Source organism: Mycotypha africana, assembly GCF_025528875.1.
Source record: "Mycotypha africana strain NRRL 2978 chromosome Unknown BDF20scaffold_1, whole genome shotgun sequence".
NCBI classification, from domain to species: Eukaryota; Fungi; Mucoromycota; class Mucoromycetes; order Mucorales; family Mycotyphaceae; genus Mycotypha; species Mycotypha africana.
Genome location: NW_026515725.1, coordinates 2,889,319 through 2,907,857, shown reverse-complemented (window position 1 = coordinate 2,907,857; position 18,539 = coordinate 2,889,319). Strand labels below are relative to the sequence as shown.

The window sequence follows — 18,539 nt, the reverse complement described above, 5'->3', positions numbered from 1 at the left end:
TTATTATCAGAAAAGAGAAGGATACGCTTTGCATACACTATGCCATTCCATGATTTGCCTTGCAGCTTGTTTTTGCCCACCTTCTTTTGGCTAATACTGCACACTTCTTCCACAACTACAGTGAGCCAGTGAGATTCCTGCAGATGCATATCCGGATCGGAATGTTGCCGTTTCCGCAATCCTAACAGCCAATCAAATAATGAGGATAAGACAATACGATTGGGCCTTTCTTAAAAGCCAGCATAAAAAGTGGGAAAGAAGAGACAAATTAGCATTTGAAAAAGAACGTTTGTAAACCATACATACCTTCCTTTCCACTGCTTTCATATAATACAATATTCCCTGTAAATAATGTCACGTAAAGGAAGAAATAGCTGTGGTACTCGAGGCAAACGTGGTAGTGGAAGAGGAGGAGGTCGTCGTGGTGGTGGAAGAGGCGGCCGCAGACAGTTGATCCCCACATCGATCGGCTTTGTCTATCCTTTACAATCAAACGTTGATGATTTTGATGATGACTTTCGAGTTTATGGTCAATTTAGTAGTGATGAAGGATCAACCGACTCCGTTAACGCTGAGCGTAACAATCGAGTGATTGCAAACAGTAACTGTCGCATTATATTCCAACAGATTTTTTAAAATACCAGAGATTGATTAATTCTTCTTTACTGCGCAAAAAGAGAAACGGTCCAAGAAGACACAAAGAAAGAATCAAAAGACTTATGGAGATAGATTTGCTACTGATGACAATGCATTCACATCAGATAGCCTTGCAACGTCTTCCTCTTTTCCTGCATCCTATAAAATGCGGCAGGGTAGGGATGATCGATCGCTAGACCGTAGAGGCGGGAAACCAACAACAATAAGCAAACAAGTTGTCTTTATCAAATCAGCCACCACATTGCAAGAAGGTTAGCATCACTTTTAATCCTTAAGACTTCAATTTTTGGTACATATGTACTGTTTCCAAAAAACGGTCATCCAGAAAGCTGAAGAGAAAAAGTATAAACTGATGTGTAAAAATTTGTTCCTAATTATTACATAGAAATAGACCAGAAAAGTGAGAATAATGAGGATGTCGAAGCTTCAAAGAAAGAAGAAGACAGTGCTTTATCTGCGGATTCGAAATTGACAGCAGCTGATAGTACAAGAATGGCCGATGTAATCGATTATGAAACTTTAGTTTATGAGGAAGAGGCATTGACTGCTATTCCTGTCAAACAACATACATCAACGGGGAATAATCCCTATAACCCTGTTAGAAAGGAGGGAAAACAAAAAGTGTCATTGAAAAATAGTACTAAGAGCGAATCATCAGGTAGTTCTGATGATTTTGAGATTGACGAAGATATACAGGAGGAACTATATGACTTTGAAGATTTTGATGACGATACAGAGGATGAAGATGGGCTGTTGGATGATGACCTGGCTATTATGTGTGACTATTTGGAGAATATCGAACTTGATGAGGATGAAATTTTAGATTATAAGGCGAAATTTGGACTTTCAATGGCCAACAACAATTACAATTCAGATGGCACTTCGTTATCTGAGAAGGACATTTATAATTATCTGCAGCGACATGGCAAGTTAGAAATGAATGCTTCGTCTGATGACACTGATGAACAGGGAACTTCAGAAACTTCCTCGGATGGAGATGAAGAAGATACAACCGATGAAGAACGTCATATTATTAGACAGGAGACGAGTCGTCGACAAAAGAAGAAAATGAAAAAAATACAGAATTCTTCTATCGAGCAAAAACCTCTTAGTGGTAATAGTAGCGGTCAACGTAGAGCGAAAGATTTGAGGAACGTCATAGTTGATCCCGAGATTTTTGGCCAAACTCTGCAACAAGCCCTAGCGGATGTTCCACCCAGTTTAAGAGGCGGTATGCAACGTTGGTGTCAAAAACAGCAGCAAGAGTCCAATAGAAAAGCTAAACGTAGAGAAGAATTCATAGCAAAGCAACAAGAGCTTATGAATAACGGTAAAGGCAAACGAAGAGGGAAGAAAAATGGCACTTTACAATCGTTTGCAGACACTCGACTGGATCGAATCGATCAACGCATTCGTCAATTTATCGAAGACGATAGTATCTCCAGTTACCAATTTGCACCTATGCCAGCATTTTTGAGAAAGCAAGTACATGTTTTGGCTGAAGCCTATAATCTAAAATCATACAGCGAAGGAAAAGGTGACACTCGCTTTACTATCATTACAAAGACCAAACGAACAACTATACCCGATGATGATCGCTTTTTACAAGACTACATTAGAAATATGCAATATAACGTTGATGATCAACAGAGGTTGAGAAATAAAAAGCATTCTCAGCAGCGAAATCAGCAGTATATGACAAAAAAGCAAAAGAAGCAGCTCAAAGCATTACAGTTGCAAGAGGAGAAGCGACAGCAGAAATCACAACGAGAGAATACCAATGGAAATCATTCGAGCAACGCTTCGGGAAACCGAAGCGCCTTAATGAAACCGGGTACAATTGTTGCTGCAGACGCTGCACCATTAAAAGAGGATAACGTCGGTCACCGTATGCTTGCACTCATGGGGTAAGTAGTTAGTCAACCATTGATTTTTGCTTTAAAAGATGGATTATATCTGACGTATTTGCTTTAGATGGAAGCATGGTGAATCCTTAGGCGTAAAAAAAGATGGTATTGTGGCTCCTATTGAAGCAATAATTCGCCGCAAAAATCAAGGCTTGGGTTTTGATAGTAATACGACTGGTTAACGTTCCGACAGCCTTCCCTGAAAATGACGATCGTTCACTTCGTTTAACTCGCGTTTCGTTCTTATTATACCTTTTTCATATTTCCTTCATTCCAGAGTCGCTAGCTTTTCTTGCTTATGGAGTAAATTGTATTTGTTAAAGAAGCTGCTTCTGTTTATTTAGCAGTTCAGTATTACAAAAATTAAATTGTTGCCTTGTGTTCGACTAAAGAGTAGTAACATATAAAAGCAGAACGGAAAAGGGTGCTCATTGTGCTATATAGTAGAATATTATAGAGCTTTTCATTATCACAACATAGTCATACTTGCTGCAATTTTTTTTTTTTTTTTTTTTGAAATCCTACAAAGGACCAATTCTGTCCAATTCTGTTTATTCCTGTTCTTTTGTACATGATACCTCTATATATTTTTCATCATATTGTGTGTATTTGAATACAGTTGGGGATCGTCTCTACCTCCTGTTAAAATAAAATTGACCAATGTATAAATCGCGCCTACTGTGATAGCTGAACCACCAATGATACCGCACAATCGAACGATGAAATGTAGCAGAGATTGTTGATGAGTTTCTCTGATTTGAACAGAGATAGGTTCGATATCGTATTTGAAAAAAATGCCAGGCACAGCTTGTCCTTCATAGAATTTTTTGTGAGAGTCTGTAACGGAATACTGATTTGTGAGCAAAATATTGTTTCTGCGATCAATGTACGTGGTAGGAACAACTGAAATAGAATACTGAAAAACTTCGAAAGCTATTGATTGCCAGAATAAAGTATACTTAGTATCGAATGATACATATATGAAATAGTATTTAAACCGGTATCGTACTTGTTTCTGCAATTTCTACACTGTCGTCTAAAGGGTTCACTAAGTTAGGATATAGTTGACCGAAAGAAAACTCATCGATACGATGAGTAAAATTCATGACTAAAGAAAACAGTTAAAGGGGGGGAAAAGCTATGGTAAAAGTAGCCTTCTTTTGATATCTAGAATTTGCATTTAGCTTACTCTCATGACTTGTATGACCAAAATTTGCTAATCGATAATACCTTTTAGTATATTCTCGATATACTTTTACGTTAGTATTTGATATGCAATTTACCATAACCGTGACCATCTGCAGTAATATGAAGATTGGAGGCAACTTTATTGACGTTCAAAGAGCCATACAATCGACAAGCACCCATATCCTCTACGGAATTGGCCGTTCGTTTGTACTTCATTAGCTTCTGACCATCAATATACATCTATAACGCATAACCTACTAGCTACTTCATGATCATATTTCCTTCCACTTGCTGCTTTGATTATTTCATGGATATATTTTGGATCGTCGACTTGTCTAACAGAACAACATAATCAGAACTATGTGCATAATTACTATTTAAGCCTTATGATTACGATCTACTTGTATTTTGTTGCTGTGCCAACTTGAAATTCTGCCTATAAAAAGGTGTTTTAAATGAGCATTAAAGTATATATCAATCAAGTTGCTATGCAGCTGATACATTACAGGTATCAATTTCAAGTCTTGTGTCAGTCGTTGTCGTTGTCCTGTCGCATCAACGACGTGTACCAAAAGAGCTTTAAAAAAATTTAAATTAAAATGTAAAATCAATAAATGAGAACTTTGAGTCGTTTACGATGTGCTCATACAAGGACAAGGTGTTGCCACTGTTATATCAATGTTAACTTGCATCTTCGTGTCAATTGCCGAATCAACCAAAAAAGTATATTCTGTGTGTACTTTGTAATAACTGATCAAGTCAAGTGCAACAGGAGGTAGAAGTTTGAGTCAAACACAAATAGTCATCAATCGGATGTAAACTAACGAAGCAGGAATTGTTCCCTCTTACTCTGAAAATTCACTCATAGTCAGGAAGAATAAACATAAACCGACCAGCACAGTTAAAAGACCACCTTTTTCGCTACGCTTCTCATTATCCTCCTCTACTTTCGGGAAGGCATCAATAGCAGCTGCTTTCTCCGCCAGTTTTCTGAACATCACAGTTGGTTAATCGCTTATTGATGAGTTCAAGAAAGTGGGAAAAATATTGCTCTGGCAATTTGAGGTACACACTTAGCGTGTTCCAATCGGGCGGCGAGTAAAAATCAATGCTGTTACTGCCACTGCTTGCAAAATAATGAAGGGCCATGGACATGCTTTTGTAGCTACCTTCTACTTAGAAATCATGTAAATATGATAACTTCAAGGCTCATACTGACATATAATTTGTTATGGGAGAGTTATGAGAGCTTTGATTGTAAGCAGATACTGTGCGCGATTCAGGCCCCTTTTGAACAATTATGCAGCAACCTTACTATATAGTCTTTTTCCTTTTCTCCAAACCGTCAAATGGAATAAAAGTTTATATGACAATATGTATATGTTGCAAGGAATAATTTATGTTGCATAGCATATTTATGTTTCGATTCAGGACATACTACAGAAGCGACTGCTCTCTTTAACAGCACTCTTAGCAGATGACGTAGCTTGTCAAGTTTAATACTCAGCTTTTACATCCAAAATTTCCTACATGACGCGTTCGCTTTTTGAGCGCAGGAAACGAATACATTTGTCTTTTTGTTCAGAAAAAGCATATTAAATAGCAATGGAAGAAATTGGAATTCATATTAAACCTGAGGTAATGCTGGCGGATCTTTTAAACTTACATTCTATGCCTTCACTTACTGACCTCAAATATGTAGACTAAGGAACCAACCACCATTCCTTCGAAAGTTGGTCAAATTGAAGAGTTATCAGAGAACGATCTATACATTAAACTGAAGAAACTTCAACGAGAACTTGAGTTCATTGAACTTCAAGAGGAATACATCAAAGACGAGCAAAAGAATTTGAAGAGAGAGTTAGTAAGAGCGCAAGAAGAAGTAAAGAGAATCAAATCAGTACCGCTTGTTCTTGGTCAATTCCTCGAACCTATTGATCAACACACCGGTATCGTCGGTTCAACCACCGGTTCCAATTATGTTGTTCGTATTCTCAGTACCATTGATCGCGAATTATTAAAACCAAGTTCTTCAGTTGCCTTACACCGTCATTCTAACGCTCTTGTCGATGTTTTACCACCTGAAGCCGATAGCAGCATTGCCCTTTTAGGGGCTGATGAAAAACCAGATGTCGCCTACTCTGATGTAGGTGGTTTAGATATTCAAAAACAAGAAATCAGAGAAGCAGTAGAATTACCCCTGACACATTTCGATCTTTACCGTCAAATCGGTATTGATCCACCTCGTGGTGTGTTATTATACGGTCCACCTGGTACGGGTAAAACTATGTTGGTCAAAGCAGTAGCGCATCACACAACAGCTAGTTTTATCCGTGTGAACGGTTCCGAATTCGTACAGAAATATCTTGGTGAAGGCCCACGTATGGTCCGTGATGTCTTTAGATTAGCTCGTGAAAATTCACCTTCTATTGTCTTTATTGATGAAATTGATGCAATTGCGACAAAGCGTTTTGATGCACAGACAGGTGCCGACAGAGAAGTACAGCGTATTTTGCTTGAATTGCTGAATCAAATGGATGGTTTCGATCAAACATCAAATGTTAAAGTTATTATGGCGACAAATCGTGCAGATACTTTGGATCCTGCTTTATTACGTCCTGGCCGTTTGGATAGAAAGATTGAATTCCCAACACCTGATCGTCGTCAGAAACGTCTCATTTTCCAAACTATTACATCAAAGATGAATTTATCTGAGGAAGTGGATTTAGAAGAATGTGAGTATAGGGCAGCTGAATATGATCAAAAACTAGCTTAATCTATGGAAATTATTAACTGGATATTTTGCTTTGTATATTAGTCATTTCTCGACCTGACAAGTTGTCTGGTGCCGAAATCGCAGCCATTTGTCAAGAAGCTGGTATGCACGCTGTTAGAAAGAATCGTTATGTTATTTTAAGTAAAGACATTGAGAAGGGTTATAAAGCTAATGTGAAGAAGGAGGATTCTAACTTTGATTTTTATAAATAATAATCTTGCTATCATTCATATTTGCTATAAAATAAAAGTGTATAAAGTGACAAAAACAAAGATCTTGCGATCAATTGTAAATGAGGGATTACGTAAGCCGGAAAAATTGCTTCCTACATTTAAAAACGCAAATTCGGCCAAATACTTCACTAATCTTCCTTTATTCCTTTCAAAAATGTCTGACGATTTCGATGAGATCCCCGATCTAGTACCAGCCTCTATTCCAACGTATGATATGCAACTTATTTTTTTTCTATAGAGTTGTACTTGTTATTAACTTAAATGTATGCTAGTGAAACACCTGCTGTTGTTGAGACGGAGGAGCATAAAAAAATTCCCGTTACCATCGTTACAGGTAGCTTGTGATGCACCATCAATTGTTTAGATCATCGATTAATCGTTTTTATACTCTAGGATTTTTGGGTAGTGGAAAGACAACCTTACTAAACTATATCTTAACGGAGGAACATGACAAAAAGATCGCTGTTATATTGAACGAATTTGGAGAAAGTAAAGCCAATTTTTCGTATGCTTACAAATCATATAATTTACGTTAACAATTTTTTTATCAGGCAGTGACATAGAAAAGAGTCTATCTGTTAATCAAGATGGTAGTCTCTATGAAGAGTGGTTAGAACTTAGAAATGGCTGCCTTTGTTGTTCAGCAAAGTATGTATAGTGTAACCGTTGATATTATGCATGAAATTCTTTGTAAAACCTTTGTTTTGACCGTGGCATGAAGAGATGTAGGTGTCAAAGCTATAGAGAACTTGATGGAGAAGAAGGGAAAGTTCGACTATATTCTATTGGAAACAAGTGGTTTGGCTGATCCTGGACCAATTGCTTCCATGTTTTGGTTGGACGAAGGTTTGGGCAGTGAGATATACCTTGATGGTATTGTCACTTTGGTTGACGCAAAGCATATAAGAGATTACGTTAACGAAAAAAAAGAAAATGTTATGGTCAATGAGGCTTCAAAGTAAGTGATAATGTTGAATAGACAGTAATATACTACTTTTTCATTTAAAATTAATCTATTATGTATAAATGAATAGGCAAATTGCTATCGCTGATCGTATCGTAATCAATAAAAAGGATCTGCTCAAAAATGAAGAAGAGTTAGAACAATTGAAGCAAGATCTGGCATCCATTAATTCTGTAGCGGAAATGATTGTTACGGAAAGATCGCAGTAAGTATGCACAGATATGATTTAATCCTTGCTCCTGAAATATAGTTAACATTTTCCTTTAGAATTCCTATTGACTATGTACTGAACATCAATGCTTATGATGTTAGTAATGCTGATGCTTTGGTGCAGCAAACCAAGAAAATTAAAGAGCATGGAAGCCATCACGCTCATCAGATTAGTCATGTAAATCACCTTACTTCTAAAGAGTATAAAACAAGGGCAGCCATTACTAAGCTTTTGCTTTACATTCCAATTGTAGGAGGTACAAACTGTATGTATACAGTTTGATCAACAGTTAGAATCATTGGACCAGTTAGAAAGCTGGATTCAAGAATTACTGTGGGAGAAGAAGTTCCCAGGAATTGATAGCGATATTAAAGAAGATGAGAATATTATTGTGTTAAGATTGAAGGGTATTTTGTACCCTCCCAAAGACAAATTGTCACAGGAAGGAGAACAAGGCAAGAAGCAGACAAGAATGGTTATACAAGGTGTTCAGGATCTATACGATATACAAGAGGGTTATGCTGACGTAGATAATAAGGATGATACGTCGAGTAAAATTGTCTTGATTGGAAAAAACTTGGATAAGGAAAAATTGTCAGCATCCTTTAAAAAGGTGTTGAATATTGAACATAATATCATTTAAGGAATAATAAAATTTTCGCCCATAGCGAATTGCTGCTTGATTCTGTTGTAGCTAATATTGACCATCTATACGTCAGTTACCTTTTGCGGGTATCATATTTTTGGTTAAATTTCTTACCTGCATTTTCAGTAGCTGTAGCATTACTGGTATTGCCAGCTGTGAGTGCGCTCACTGTCCCCTCTCCATCAGATTTCGCCACAAGATTACAATCATATTTGCAAAGAGGGCACTCAGCACACTTGGTGGTCAACCAAGGATCTGTTTGAATGAATCAGTACGGATCCATACACATTGGTTTCTGTTTACTACTAATTACCTATACAGTGACAGTGATAAATATGTTTGCAGGGTAGTGTGCGAATTTTTGAACCAATCGTTAAGTTCTCAAGGCATACAACACAAAGTAAAGGCTCATTGCTAGAGTTATTCAAATTCAAGAGCTTTTCATCGTCTAGATTTTCTGAAGGGAAATATTCTTCTAATTTTGACTCTTCAAATATATGTTTGCCCATAGGAAGCATTTCTACTGGTATTGGAATCAGACCCTGTTCTACTAGATATTCTTGCCGTTTTCGTTTCCTCCACAGATGCCAATGCATGATAACTTGAAACAGATAAGAGAATTACTCATATTAGCTTAGAATAGCGAAAATGCTATTTATCATATTTAAGCATGTACCTGATGCGAGGAAGCTAGTGACCAATAAAATGGATACTATCAGCAGGGTAATTTCCCAAGCATTTATTGTTCCTAAGCTAGCAGGTAATAGTAAGACTCGAACATAGGGCCTCGCTGTTACTACTTCGTCAATTCGCGTAGGCTGTATTTTCTCATAGGTAACGATTTTGCTGAGCAAGTCTTCACCAGTTCGCATATCGACAAAATAAACCGTTATAGCTACTGCTGTTCCTGTAGGTATCTGATAGTGACATTATTGCAGAAAAAAAAAAGTATTTAAAATAAACAAGCTGATTCTCATTTATCACGGCCAAAATATGCCAGAGCAGTTAATAATAGTTTCCCCTACTCATTTCTCCTTTCTTCTCTTGGTTTGTTTTGCCTCCTCAAATCCCAGATCAAATACTTACAAATACAGCGTTGGTCTCTACGTCAGATAACCCATAAACGATGGCTCCTACTGCTCCTTCAGTTTGTGCCTTTAGAATCAAGTCAATAATGTTGCAACCGTTCTTTTTCATCTGATGTATTAGCGCGACTCTTGGAAGAGATCTAGGTATGACAGGTATGTTGGAAGTGTCACCATTACTATTCAACAACAGCATATTAGTGCTATTGCTGTTATTTCTGCTGCTACTGCAATCAATCAAATCTTGTTGATACAATACACCTTTCAGGCCTGTTTCATTGGGTTGACTAAGGTTGACAGCTGGTTTTATATTTGTGCTGTACAGTATGGGAATAATATTGTTGTCAGTATGTGCTAATGTTGAGGAGTTGGAGTAAATCCATGCAATATCTGTTCAAGTAGGAAACTGAGTCTTTTGATTTGATTAAGCTTATGTTTAATTATCATGGTTTACCTTGAGTAATCGTTGTTTGAGTCGAGGAGAATAAACTCGAATAAGCCGGAAGCGGATAGAATGAAATAAAAAAGAGTGTAAGGAGAGCGTGAAAGTAAGTAGCAGGCTGCGAACATATCATTTTGCCAGATATGTCGCTATTTATAAGATTGGTTTTTCTTTTTTCTATTCAAATCAAAATCTTTGCTATGCAGTAATTATTGGCAAAGCGCTATAAAAAGGTGTCTGGTAAAATTTTGATCAAGTTTTGCTATGGAAAGCGTGCAAAAAAAAATACATCAAAAAGGAAGAAAAGAACAAGAGACGGGCAGAAAATCTTAAATCAATTAAGATAGTCGAGAGAGTCAGGAGAATGGATGCACACATTGCTTTCGTTTTCTGTATTTGGTTCTACATGAAGTTAGTCTTTTAAAGAGGAACTACAGGGAAAGGGGGAACAAAGGGGAGGCTAGGGGTACTACCTTAGTTGAGGTAAGTATTTGTAAGCTTTAAACTTAGTAACCGAAACTTTTTTAGAAAGTTTAACAAATCCAATATCTTGGTTATATGTTATTACTCTAAATGCATCGGAAATGCTCCGTTCTGCCACATTAAAGCTGTCTAAAGGTTTGAACTGCCATAAATAACAGTTCTGACTATACCAAGTTTAGTAGAAGAAACAGTAGATCAGAATCACCAATCTATTTCTTTAGCACAAGCCAGTTATAAGCGATCAAAAAACGAAGTTATTCAGGAACAACCTTCCCAGGGCTTCTTTATAGACCCAACTATTTGCTGACTTTAATAAGAGTAATTGAGAATGATAGTGAAGACTTTGTTGAAGAGTTTTATTACTAAATAAGTATGCAATTTATCATCGTTGTAACAGCATTCATATCAACAAACTTATGCATTAGCAACGAGTGTAAACTCAGCTACAAGCCTACTCAAAAGCGAGCCAACGAGAATGCTGCCCCTTATTCTTTTGACGCGGTATCTATTGCTTTAATTTAATTTTATTTATTGGTTCCCAACTACAGAATACCAGAAAAGATATCCCCTATAGTATTTTAAATGAATACGGAATTTGACGATGTAGGTGAAGCAGTTCAAGCTTGAATGCAGGATAAAACTCTAACACTGTAGTGCTCGTTGCTATTCTCATAGGTTTTAACCAATCAACCGGTAGTGATCGATAACGTAGGTCTCTCCACTAATTTGCAACTCTGTCTATCTACGTAAAATTCGTTCATCTCACTCTTCATTCTATACAATGTAGGGATCAGGCGTCATTAAAGCAGGTTTTGCAGGTGATGAGCAACCGCAGTGCTTTTTCCCTTCCATGTAAGACCCAGTAGCTCTTAATCAGAGACTCAAACATACATATGAAAGGTGTTCATGCCACATTCTCATTTAGGGTGGGTCGGCCGAAACATGTACGTATTATGGCTGGTGCTGTAGAGGGTGATAATTTCATCGGACGGAAAGCGCAAGAATTACGTGGATTACTCAAAATCAGATACCCTATTGAGCACGGCATTGTTACTGATTGGGAAGATATGGAACGTATCTGGCAATATATCTACACAGACGAATTGAAGACACTTTCAGAAGAGGTTTGTGATGAAAGCGACACAAATATACCCGTATAGATGTCGCACTAATAACACTATTGCGTCTCGTACGGAACGAAACAAAAACAGCATCCTGTTTTATTGACTGAAGCACCTTTGAATCCTCGGAGCAATCGAGATACGGCCGCTCAAATCTTTTTTGAAACATTTAACGTGCCTGCATTATTTACCTCAATTCAAGCTGTTCTAAGCCTGTAAATACTGCTGATCAGATTTGTAGACAATGACAAGTGGTTTTTCTTACTTATTTTTGTCTCGTAACAGGTATTCATCAGGAAGGACAACAGGTATAGTCCTCGACTCAGGGGATGGCGTTACTCATGCAGTGCCTGTATATGAAGGCTTCGCCATACCCCATGCCATCCGTCGTGTCGACATTGCGGGAAGAGATGTTACGGAATACTTACAGCTATTACTACGAAAGTCAGGCTACGATTTCCATACAACAGCGGAAAAGGAAGTAGTTCGTATCATTAAAGAGAAGACGTGCTATATCGCCTTGAATCCAATAAAAGAAGAGAAAGAAACAAGTGGAAAAGTGGATGATTTCATGCTACCAGATGGAAATATTATCAAGGTTCGTATGCTATATCTGTACTAAAGAACACTCAGTGTCCTTGCACACCACAAAGTTTCGGCTACAATCATCTCAAACCTTCACCCTATTGCAAAATATAATAGCTTGGAGCTGAACGATTTCGTGCGCCTGAAATATTGTTCCAACCAGAACTAATTGGAGAAGAACATCCTGGTATTCATCAAGTCATCGTGGATTGTATCAGTCGTGCTGATCTTGATTTAAGAAAGTCGCTTTACTCTAATGTTGTTTTATCCGGCGGATCAACGCTATGCAAAGGATTTGGCGAACGACTTTTGTCTGAAACGAAAAGGTTGGCTCTAAAAGACTTGAAAATCAAAATTTATGCACCACCTGAAAGAAAGTATAGTACTTGGATTGGTGGATCTATTCTGGCGTCACTTAGCACCTTCAAAAAGATGTGGGTATCCGCTGAAGAATATCAAGAAGATCCCGACATTATCCATAAAAAAGCTTTCTAATGAGAGTTAAAATACAAAATAAACGACGCATAGAAGAGCAAAGTGAGTGCTTCTCTCTCCATTTATTCCCCCCTTAAATTTGTATGTCGGTTAGTTCTTTTGTGTTCTTATCCGTCTGTCGTTACCTACCTTTCAGTTCCAATTTAATCTCAGTCAATTAAACTTTCCATGCTTGTGTCGATTTGGAAATACGATTAAACAAGATTTTTTATTGGCAAATAATTTTAACCCCGCGAGCACATAATCATTATGAGATTGAATTGCCCAGGTCAGATCAAAGATTTGGAAATGCTTTAATTCCTACTTTCCTACTGTTTGCTCCGTCGAACAGAATAACATTGTTTAAGAGATCCCAAAAATACTTTTCAGGATATGATTTGAGATGAATTTCTAAAAATGTGATTATTTCAGGGCACAAAAAACTGGAGAGGCAATAACCAGCGCGCTTACCTACGCTGTGTAATATGTTAAGCATATTACAACATCAAAGGCTAGTTGAGAAGCAGAGATACGTCACTGTCTTGTATATAGCAAGGATTTTTCAAACTCTGTGAATGTTGGTAAGAGCTGTCACTTATTGAGACAGTTGATTGTAGCAGTTCTTTGACGACAAACAAAAAGAATAGGATAATAACAAATCACACAATTTTATAACGCGGGTGTTCTTTTCCTTTTTGCTTTCTTTCTTTTCAACAAAGATGAAAAGACAAAAAACGCCTCTAAGCTCAGAATGGCCATGTTATGGCCCCAAATTACACATACATTGATTCACAAAAGTGTTGAAATGTTTTGCTATATTGTAATTTTACGGCTTTTTCATGCATTCTTTCCCTCGAGCACATACTTAATCAATATTTTTTTAATGATATGGAAAAGAGTAGTTCTAAGCTATCCAGTAATATAACTTGCGTTATGACTCTTTTTGCTTTTCGATTAGTCACATTGCCTTCCCCGGTTACTCAAACCGCAACATTAGACGAATTTTAACAGGCGTCCCATACCTTAGGGAAAAAACAGTTGATATTCTAGCTAGACTGCGTGCAGAGAGTTTCATAGAAGTATCGCCAAAAGTACAAGGTATTTAACGTCACTGTTGGTTGAAAGCCAGCCGTCCAAAGTTAGTCTTTGATCGCCTCGCGAGAATGGTCGCAAGAATATTCTACTAACGGCAGTTTATAACAGCACTTGATGCTGCTAGGATTCTACGGGGTCAAGGAGTAGATAACCTCCCACAAACAATATGCAGGTTCCTGAAAGGATCCGATTTCGATTCGAGGGTCAGAAAAACAGCATTGCCATTAACATATGAGCGAAGAAAAGGATCGGTTGAAGAAGGGCGAAAGCTCACAAACACTGGACGGTTGATGATTGAAAAGTGGTTTTTAGCGACGAGACCAAGCTCGATCGTCTTGGATAGGATGAGAAATAGTAGCTCGGATAAAGAAGGGCGAATCACTTAAGGAGCAAATGCTAACTACAAGTTTAAAGACGGAGGTGGAAATCTCATATTGTGGAGCTGCTTTACTCAACATGTCCCAAGCTTCATTGCCAAATAGAGAGCGGAATGGACTCGTAATTATATTGCGAGGTTCTTAAAGGCGACTTCATGGGTACATTGAAGGATTATGGCCTGAAATTGAAGGACATTATCAGGATAATAATCCAAAACATACATCAAAATATAACAAGAAATTCTTCGAGAAGAAGAAGATAAATGTTATAGGTTGGCCTTCGTATTCCCCAGGCTTAAACCCAATCGGAAACCTGTGGTTTCTTTAGAATGCAAGCTGGCTGCCTCTTCCAATGAGCAACCAAAAAGCCTTCTGATTTCGCTGAGGACGTCAATGCCGGTTGCACCGTTTGAGCCGTAGACCCAGGTGTAACCGATATGATATCAGCAATGGGAAAGTGTTATCACCTGTCGCAGCGTTTAAGGCTGGAAGAGCGCTCTCCAACTATACCGTAAGTATTCGTACGGCTGAGGGTTGTTTACATTGTTGCACTCATGACTGATTGTTGGTTGTGTGTTGTGAATATGTCAATAACAGGCTAGTCCTTAGTGGTATAGGCGCTCATAACCATACATTGCGACTTGAAGCACGTATATCCACTCTTCCGCCACTCCTCTTGTTTGCCAACGTTTGGTATGTATCAATGCCGTTCATGAATGGATGTATACTTCGTTATCTAACTGATTGTTCTCTTCGCGTATATATGTAGCGAGGCTGTTGGTAAGCGACGAAATAGCATAATTATACCCAACCACCAATATATACGATACTTCTTAGCATGCAATGATACCATCGACGACATGGTTTATGAACTTGCCTGACGATTAACCAAACGCAACTTGTCTGGCATACTTATTTTAACATATTTATTATTAGCACTAACCTTAGCACCACCACATACCCTACCATCAGATATCCGCAACAAAGAACATCATAGCTGCAGAGTTATGGTCACTGTACTCGATCAATATCGATGTAAAGATAATAGCTTGTTCTTCATACCCAATCTTTTCACATATACCAATAACACAGTCGAATGCAATTATACCATTAACGATGCTGTATTACAGAAATTATTCGCAGATTATAAGCTTATAAGCAATATACCCATTAGACCAGCATCAACACGACCGTCATCAGTAAACGAGCTGCGCCCGTAGAGTTGATAAAAAGGAAACTGCAGCAATCTCAAACAGAGATTGTGGACATCTACTTCATCGATGAATATCTGACTAGTCAGATATGTAATAGATGCAAGCATCAAAATTTGGAACAGCAGCGTCAAAGCGAAAAGTAGATGAGCAGTGTGAAAGACTGTAATACAATTTGGAATCGCGACGTTAATTTGCTAACAATCAAAGACCTGCAGTTTTCAAACGAAGCTCGTCAAAGATGTGCTTGATATCACTCTTTCACACATCTCTACAGTGTAAGTTGTAAGATATTCATAAAGTATAGTCAAAGGCTGAACCTTATTTATTTAACTCACAATTTGATTAACAGTCTGAGTATTTCGTCGGTAAGCACGTCTGAAAGCTATGGTATATTTATCTAAAACAGCTTAGTATTTTTTCTCATGAATAGAATTAATTTTCGAAAGTAGCCCAGTAGTATTTTTCGATTTGCAATCAAAAAGACTGTAGTCTACCAAGACGAGGTTCGATTCCGAACACTCAGTACGAGCTCGAAATGTATATTTAATAGTTTTCTGCAGTAGCTTTACAGTTTATGCCTTTTCTCATACCTTTTATTGCCTTACATCAAATATAATTCGTTGTCCGTTTGATAGTCACTTCTAATAAGTTACGTGAATTAACTACAAAAAAGAAAGAGACTGTAGATCCTGATATCTAGCGGTGCATTTCGCAAACTACGATGCCAATATCTACAAAAGAATGTTATCTTAGACTAAACGGCTCTCATCACGTCGTAAGAAACTCCAGATTGATGCGATTTTATGGCTTTCCATGTCCTTTAGCGAGCGCAGTCGGATGATTCGATGGTGCTTTGGTTGGTTACCTGGTGGTCTTCCCCAAACCTGCCCATGATACCCGTCGATCACTCTATCGCGATCTCATACAATCACCTGCTTCGACATGCACTACCGTCTGTTCCTCCTCACGACTATCCCTAGCCCCATGTCCTTTTTACTTATTATGCTTCCAAACTGTAAGCCCCTCATCCACCTTTCATTGCTGCTAGGCGTAGACGATGGCCTGCAATGTTTTCTATTCTATGTGAATTGGATCACTTACACCGCCGTGTTGACCCATCGCCCCTAGATCATCCAGGCCAATAATTTATAGATTGGTTATCAGTTTAGCTGTTAGTATTCTGATTATTACCTTCTACCTCTTCTTTTTCCTTCCTTTTCCTTTCTTTTTCACCTTTTGTCCCCTAGAAGGGCTTTTAATGTTATTTACACCTACTTGAACTGGCCAGAGCAGGCACAGTGTATTTTTAAGACATTACGTGCTGGTCACAAAATTTTGGCCAATGAAAAGAAATATTTAACCGTAGTCCCTGTATCAGAAGTGAAAAGCGGGTATCACTCCTCATTATTGATGGTTTCTCTTCCGGATTTCTGGAAGATTTGGTATCGAGTGAGATTTTTACAAATTTTTCATTGACGGACATCCAGTTCCGCTTATTGGCTATCTCATAATTCTTTGATTTACTCATGGTTTGATTAACCAAAATCATGTCATTGCAAACTCATTTTGCCTATATTTTCTTCGCATCTGTTTGTCATTGATAATCGTGTCTATCATATTGCAAAAAAAGAAAAAAGTATTTAGGGGCAGTTCGTTGTTTAGGATTCTTTGGCCCAACCGACAATAGCAAAAACCGACGAATAACTTTATTCGACAAATACTTTTCATCAACCGACAAGAAAGTTTCACTAACCGACGTTTACTTTTTTTTTTTGGAAACGCAATACTTACCGGCCTGACTGTGTTAGCTTCAAATAGCCTCACTGCCAGCTTAAATTCGACAAGTGACGAATTTCAGGTTGTTGTCTGGTCGTTGTGCTGCTAGGCACATGTCATACGATTGTCTTTGCTGTGCATAAATTGCCCCTTTTCAGGGTTGTTTGAATGCACAGATCACACAGTGTTGTTGTGGTGGCCAAATGCCTAATTTTTCTATCCAATTGAAGTTTCACCTACTATACGGAATTTCAATTTCACACAGAAGAAGGATGTTCGATGATAGAGGGAAAAAATGCAACTTTTCGAAATAATAAGCTTACAGGGTTTTGAATATAATAACAACCATTGATATTTTATCTGCTTTCTTTTTCTTCTTTATATAAATTTCATCTATTCTTCGCTCTACCTGCACTTTGGAAATTTAATTTCCCTTACAGTCTGTATAATATATGAATAGAACAATCCGTAATACAGAGCACCGGCAGAATAACAGTAACAAAGTAAACTATGCTCAGGCGGCAGGAAGTGTTAGTGGATCGCAACATCAACCCACGCGAAGTCATCACTATTCACAGTATAATGCACAACAAGAAACGGAAGGTGCTGAGCAACAAATACCATATCACAGAAACTACAGGCCTAATAACAACAACAACAACAACAACAACAACAACATGACGCACACAAGCTATCACACACATAGAAACAATAGCTATCAGTAAAGCATTCATTTATTTTATTGCTAACATTTATTCAGTCAACCTTTTTTTTCTAAACTACTTATTTCAAACTGTAGCCATAACAATAAATTCAATAATGGGTACACTAATAGAAAGCCATCTACACCGTTACCTATCCAACCTTCTACGGAAAACTGTAGGTTTTTTCATTTTTTTATGTAATATTCGCTTATGCCTACTTACTTACAAAACAATATATTGGCTTACGTTAGCTCATCAAGCACAGCAAAGACCAGATATGATACCAAGGCCGCATCGGAATAGCAGTCAGAATAAGTTATTTGCAGCATCTTTCGCACCTCGACAGGAATTCCATCCTAATAGCAACTATAATCATAATCAAAATCAGACTGAACAACCACACCATACTAACTACAATGCTAATAATAATGTTACCAATAACAGCCATAGATATTTTAATAACTACCATAATAGTGCTGATAACAATGGCGTCAACAACCATTCCACGTATAGACAGCAGCAATCTCCTGGCAATAATAATACGAATAGTCAGCAACCGTACATTTCTCACCAGTCTACGCAACAACAACCGTCAGTGCAA

At 37.8% G+C, this 18,539-nt stretch overlaps 6 protein-coding genes across 6 annotated transcripts; 4 read left to right on the top strand and 2 right to left on the bottom strand.

Moving 5' to 3' along the window:
• Positions 1-351: 351 nt before the first annotated feature.
• On the top strand, positions 352-3,079 carry BDF20DRAFT_984442 (uncharacterized protein; the record flags this gene model as incomplete). Its single annotated transcript, XM_053085176.1, has 4 exons — positions 352-601; positions 678-908; positions 1,043-2,564; positions 2,632-3,079. The coding sequence occupies 4 exons, from the start codon at positions 352-354 to the stop codon at positions 2,744-2,746; spliced, it is 2,118 nt and encodes a 705-aa protein (XP_052941105.1). The 3' UTR covers positions 2,747-3,079.
• Positions 3,060-4,789, bottom strand: BDF20DRAFT_846801 (endoplasmic reticulum vesicle transporter-domain-containing protein). Its single transcript, XM_053079764.1, has 9 exons — positions 4,602-4,789; positions 4,402-4,502; positions 4,259-4,329; positions 4,154-4,188; positions 4,011-4,087; positions 3,848-3,937; positions 3,754-3,780; positions 3,574-3,672; positions 3,060-3,497 (listed from the first exon to the last, which is right to left on the bottom strand). Exons 1-9 carry the CDS (start codon positions 4,748-4,750, stop codon positions 3,145-3,147), a joined length of 1,002 nt encoding a protein of 333 aa, XP_052941104.1. The 5' UTR covers positions 4,751-4,789; the 3' UTR covers positions 3,060-3,144.
• Positions 4,790-5,357: 568 nt separating this feature from the next.
• On the top strand, positions 5,358-6,740 carry BDF20DRAFT_812271 (26S protease regulatory subunit 6B; the record flags this gene model as incomplete). The annotated part of the gene is made up of 3 exons (XM_053076764.1): positions 5,358-5,390; positions 5,455-6,487; positions 6,571-6,740. The coding sequence occupies 3 exons, from the start codon at positions 5,358-5,360 to the stop codon at positions 6,738-6,740; spliced, it is 1,236 nt and encodes a 411-aa protein (XP_052941103.1).
• Positions 6,741-6,915: 175 nt separating this feature from the next.
• Positions 6,916-8,579, top strand: BDF20DRAFT_909569 (CobW/HypB/UreG, nucleotide-binding domain-containing protein; the record flags this gene model as incomplete). The annotated part of the gene is made up of 8 exons (XM_053083607.1): positions 6,916-6,968; positions 7,034-7,095; positions 7,155-7,250; positions 7,313-7,409; positions 7,483-7,719; positions 7,796-7,930; positions 7,993-8,113; positions 8,190-8,579. 8 exons carry the CDS (start codon positions 6,916-6,918, stop codon positions 8,577-8,579), a joined length of 1,191 nt encoding a protein of 396 aa, XP_052941102.1.
• A 51-nt stretch (positions 8,580-8,630) lies between these two features.
• Positions 8,631-10,237, bottom strand: BDF20DRAFT_909568 (uncharacterized protein; the record flags this gene model as incomplete). Its single annotated transcript, XM_053083606.1, has 6 exons — positions 8,631-8,644; positions 8,697-8,837; positions 8,896-9,183; positions 9,259-9,499; positions 9,669-9,984; positions 10,122-10,237. 6 exons carry the CDS (start codon positions 10,235-10,237, stop codon positions 8,631-8,633), a joined length of 1,116 nt encoding a protein of 371 aa, XP_052941101.1.
• Positions 10,238-11,056: 819 nt separating this feature from the next.
• On the top strand, positions 11,057-12,996 carry BDF20DRAFT_846778 (actin-like protein). Its single transcript, XM_053079763.1, has 7 exons — positions 11,057-11,195; positions 11,268-11,300; positions 11,380-11,444; positions 11,518-11,716; positions 11,804-11,928; positions 11,999-12,311; positions 12,416-12,996. The coding sequence occupies exons 1-7, from the start codon at positions 11,175-11,177 to the stop codon at positions 12,791-12,793; spliced, it is 1,134 nt and encodes a 377-aa protein (XP_052941100.1). The 5' UTR covers positions 11,057-11,174; the 3' UTR covers positions 12,794-12,996.
• The last annotated feature ends 5,543 nt before the right edge of the window (positions 12,997-18,539 follow it).